Consider the following 4,006-nt stretch of genomic DNA (forward strand, 5'->3'; position numbering starts at 1 on the left):
TCAAATCACAATTATAAAAAAAAAAAAAAAAGGCCAATTTCCCATCAAGCATAAAGCAATATAAAGCAGAAAAATCAAATTTCATGCGATAATAATTCAATATATGCCCAAAAACTTCACCTAAATCTTTGCTATTTTCCCCTTCAATCTGCTTCTATGACTCTATGTTGATTTACACAGCCCTACATTACTATATTTAAAAAAAAATGGTTAGCAGTGGAATTTCTTTAAGATTAGTGTGAAAATCTTGATTTTTGCTTTTAATTTCTCGTGTCGGCCGGAGCTTGCCCCGGAAGCCGGCAAGTGACTGAGGAGACGGAGAGGGGGTATCGGAAGGTGTTGGCATATTGGAAGGAGAGCGTGCGGCCGTTGACGAGAGGGTTGCCGTCGTTGACGAGGCAGTCGTCAAATCGGAGGCGTTTGAAGACGCGGGGATTGACGAGGCGGGCGGAGCTGAACCAGCGGCAGCTGAGGTGGATGGCGGAGATGTCGCAGCCGGATACGCACACGTTCATTATCTCCACCGTGTACGTGGGGATGCCGTTCGGCAGCGGCTCGGTGGCGCCCTGGCTGAGCACTATATCCGACTTTGAACACTTTTCGCTCCAGATTCTGTTGGGCTCCACTTTCTCTTCATTTCCCTTTTCACCTTTTCTTGGAGCTGTTAAAAAACCCAACAAATACAAACATAATTTTAGCGCAAAATCAAGAATGATCTTGAAAAATGACACCTTTTTTAGGGGAAAAAATTCTCATTTTTTGACAATAATCGAAGTTGATAACATTGATACATAGTTATAGTTGTAACCATTCAAGAATTGCAGAAATATGGATAATTAGAATAAGTTGACATAACAAATTTAGGATATCTTATATCAAATGTAACAAATCAAGAGAGCTACTTACTACTCATGCAAATTCTTGGCATTTGAAGGATCTTTACTCTTTAACTACATATATATATCATCACATTTTTTTACTCCATTTGCATGTTTGAAATTAAAATAACACCCAAACAAAAAAACCACCCTTTTTCACAAACAACAAAATATGTATTAAATTCTAGTATTTGGTATTGCTAAATATATTGAAATGTCAGAATTAATATAATGGTTGTAATAAAATTCTTGGACAATGAGCAAAGGACTTTTGAAAGAGACATATGAACAAAAAGGGATTTTGCATGGAGAATAGAGGACTTCATTTCAAATTGATGGTTTCCACTTTCTAATAAATGGCCATGCTAACATACACCCTGTCAACATAACATGGGCTATCAAAGAAGCCACCAAAATGACCCTTTATGATTTTGTTCAATAATAAATTAAAAGACCCACTAACCTACGCATCCACATTGCTAAAATGCGCCCCTCAATTCAAACGACGCCGGTCCTTAGCACACGTGCATGTGATTCTTTGAGATGGAAACGTAATTAAATGCAGAAAAACCAAATAATTAGCCACTCTATTGGACACTTACGGTGATATTATTACAGAGTTGTTGAAGTATTACGCAGTAGGAGGTGTACAATACAAGGGGTGCGTGTTAGGAAAAATGACACGTAGAATTTGCGCCAGCCACATAGGAGGCAGAGCCGTACGCGACAACTGAGAAGAAAAAGTAGGCTGAGACTATATATGCCGGTGGCGCTGTACAAGCCGAAGACTGTGGCGTAGTGCGCACAGCGATCGAGCAGACTCAGTATGTGTCACACACAGTGTACGCATGTGTACCTTATATCCAAGAGATGTTTTCTTTTGGCTTCATTTCTATGGGAAAAATATATTTCTTGCCCAAAAAGTATGATCAAAGAATGCCATCAAATCGATTTATTCATGATTTTTATATTTCGGAAGATGCAATAAATGGAAATTACCATGATTAAGCAGCTTGCGATGATTATTAAGAGAGGGTGTGTTCTGGGCTACAATTAAATTCTTCTTCTCAGATAGAACTGTACCGACCTGCCATTGATCATGATCTGAAACAAAAAGGAAACCCAACGAGATCAAAATCAAATAAAAAATACAGCAAAGAATTTCGATGTTTAGTGATATAATTTCCGCCATAAACTAAGAACCATAATGCACAGAAAACCCACATATAGATTCTGTGTTTACATTAAACAGTGACCTGAATAAGTTTGAATGATGAACAGCAAGAATGTGACCGCAAACACCGCAGTAAATACATCTATTCGTCGCCGCCGTAATGATGATTCTTGCCTCATTTGTTTTACCGGCGCCGAAAAATTAAAATTCGGAGCTGTATTTTTTAAATCAAGTTTGCCGAAGGGGAACGTTGGATATAGTTAGATATAGCGGAGTCAAGTCGGGCCGGACAGAAGCTAAGCTAGCAAGTGTAGCCTAAAACAGCGGTAATCGAGCAAATCACCGCCGAAGAGGGAGGTATGGGAAATGCACGAATGAAGTCTAAATCAGCTTTATATTCTCCTTTGACTGAACTGGAGAGAGAACGATGAAAAGCTTCGACGTGACTTGACAGCTTTGATTTCGATACGACTGCAAATCTCTGAAAAAAAAACCCATTAAACTAATTCGAATCAACACAAACAGCAAAGAAACCAAGAAAAGAACAAAAAAATCAATCGTGTATCAACCAAATTTCAGTATCTGAATCGAGAAACATTCCGATACTCACAAAAGTAACTATTATACCAGAGATTTGACTCGTAAAAAAGAGATGTCAGTCACAAATGGTGTTTCACAAAAATTACATTATAGAGGAAGGCGGGAGTGGGTGTTTGATGAAAGTCTACGAGAAAATTTTCTAAGAATTTAAGCATCAAAAAAGGCAAGGTTTCCCGACATGGCTTTTAACATAATCACGGGAAAAGAGCCCACAGCCGAATTTTTTCCCCAACACAAAGCTCCTTTCCTAATAAATGCATACAGAAATCGAAAAAATCATTCAGCAACAGACGAAAACAACACCAACCCTACAAAACCCATCCGTGTATATTATATGCATGATACACAAACATATAAACTTTAACATGGGGACAGAGCATTGAAGGTGAAACGGAGGTGTGCGATCAGAAAACTCAGAGCAGACAAAAATGGCAGAGATTTTTTGCAGCGGCAGCAAAATAGCATAATGCACACAGAGATCCCTTTGCTTCACCTTTTGCTTAGGCTGGCGAGGGATCATTCCCGAAAAGTGTGCTTGATCGAATGTGCGTATGCTTAATGCATCGCGATTTAATTAAGGTTTTGGAGGAGAAGGAATTGAATTGAAGAAGCCATGAAAGCGTGCGGAGCATTGATTTCTCTTTTCATGAATAAATGAATGGTGGAATTAAAGAGAATTAGCTGAGAAAAAACTTAACCATGGTTAAATACAGCACGTGGAGTCTATTGCAAGGTTAGTTGAGGGTTTAATTCCCTGCAACCACAAACATTCAAATTCCAGTACTACCCGGGTAAAAAATCTGGTTATATGTTGTCCATCGATCATAATTGCAATTTTAATCATTTAAATTGGTCTATTTTGAGTTTTAGTTTTGTAACTTGTTAAAGTTTGATTTTTATACAGTAACTTGAATTTATTTTTCATTTTGGTCTTTTTTTTCCTAAAATCACTAAATCTATTGAATATGATTTATTTGATATTGATTCCCCTTTACGTGACACATGTGACGAAAATAAATCTCATATTACTCACATTAAAATTCATCTAATAAAAAATAAATAAATAAAGGCAAAACGACTCTCAATTTTTAAAATGGGTGTAAAAAATTTGTCGTTTCCCTGTATTTTTGTTTATGTATGTTTTAATATGTATAATATAAGTTTTATTTTTGTCACGTGATCCACTTAGTAGAGCATGTGTGTCGGATAAGTAATATATGGTGAATTTATTAGTTTTGGGTTAAAAAAATACAAAACAAAAAAAAAATTTAAGTCGATTAGATGAAAGTCAAATATTGACAAATTAAAATATTAAAACCCAATACAGACCAATTTACAAGACTAAAATTGTAAT

General features: G+C 36.7%; 1 protein-coding gene across 1 annotated transcript; it reads right to left on the reverse strand.

Annotated features, from left to right (window-relative positions):
• Positions 1 to 114: 114 nt before the first annotated feature.
• LOC140990869 (protein TAPETUM DETERMINANT 1-like) lies at positions 115 to 2,529 on the reverse strand. The gene is made up of 3 exons (XM_073460709.1): positions 2,135 to 2,529; positions 1,878 to 1,982; positions 115 to 661 (listed from the first exon to the last, which is right to left on the reverse strand). The coding sequence occupies exons 1-3, from the start codon at positions 2,229 to 2,231 to the stop codon at positions 261 to 263; spliced, it is 603 nt and encodes a 200-aa protein (XP_073316810.1). The 5' UTR covers positions 2,232 to 2,529; the 3' UTR covers positions 115 to 260.
• Positions 2,530 to 4,006: the final 1,477 nt, after the last annotated feature.

This window comes from Primulina huaijiensis, chromosome 13 (genome assembly GCF_012295235.1).
Source record: "Primulina huaijiensis isolate GDHJ02 chromosome 13, ASM1229523v2, whole genome shotgun sequence".
NCBI lineage: Eukaryota > Viridiplantae > Streptophyta > Magnoliopsida > Lamiales > Gesneriaceae > Primulina > Primulina huaijiensis.

What these genes read in the sequence shown, in the direction of transcription:
- LOC140990869 (XM_073460709.1), bottom strand. Translation starts at nt 2,231, where the DNA reads ATGAGGCAAGAATCATCATTACGGCGGCGACGAATAGATGTATTTACT. An exon ending in CATCATTCAAACTTATTCAG is followed by an intron (nt 1,983 to 2,134) that starts GTCACTGTTTAA and finishes TTTTTGTTTCAG; the next exon opens with ATCATGATCAATGGCAGGTC. An exon ending in TCGCAAGCTGCTTAATCATG is followed by an intron (nt 662 to 1,877) that starts GTAATTTCCATT and finishes GTTTTTTAACAG; the next exon opens with CTCCAAGAAAAGGTGAAAAG.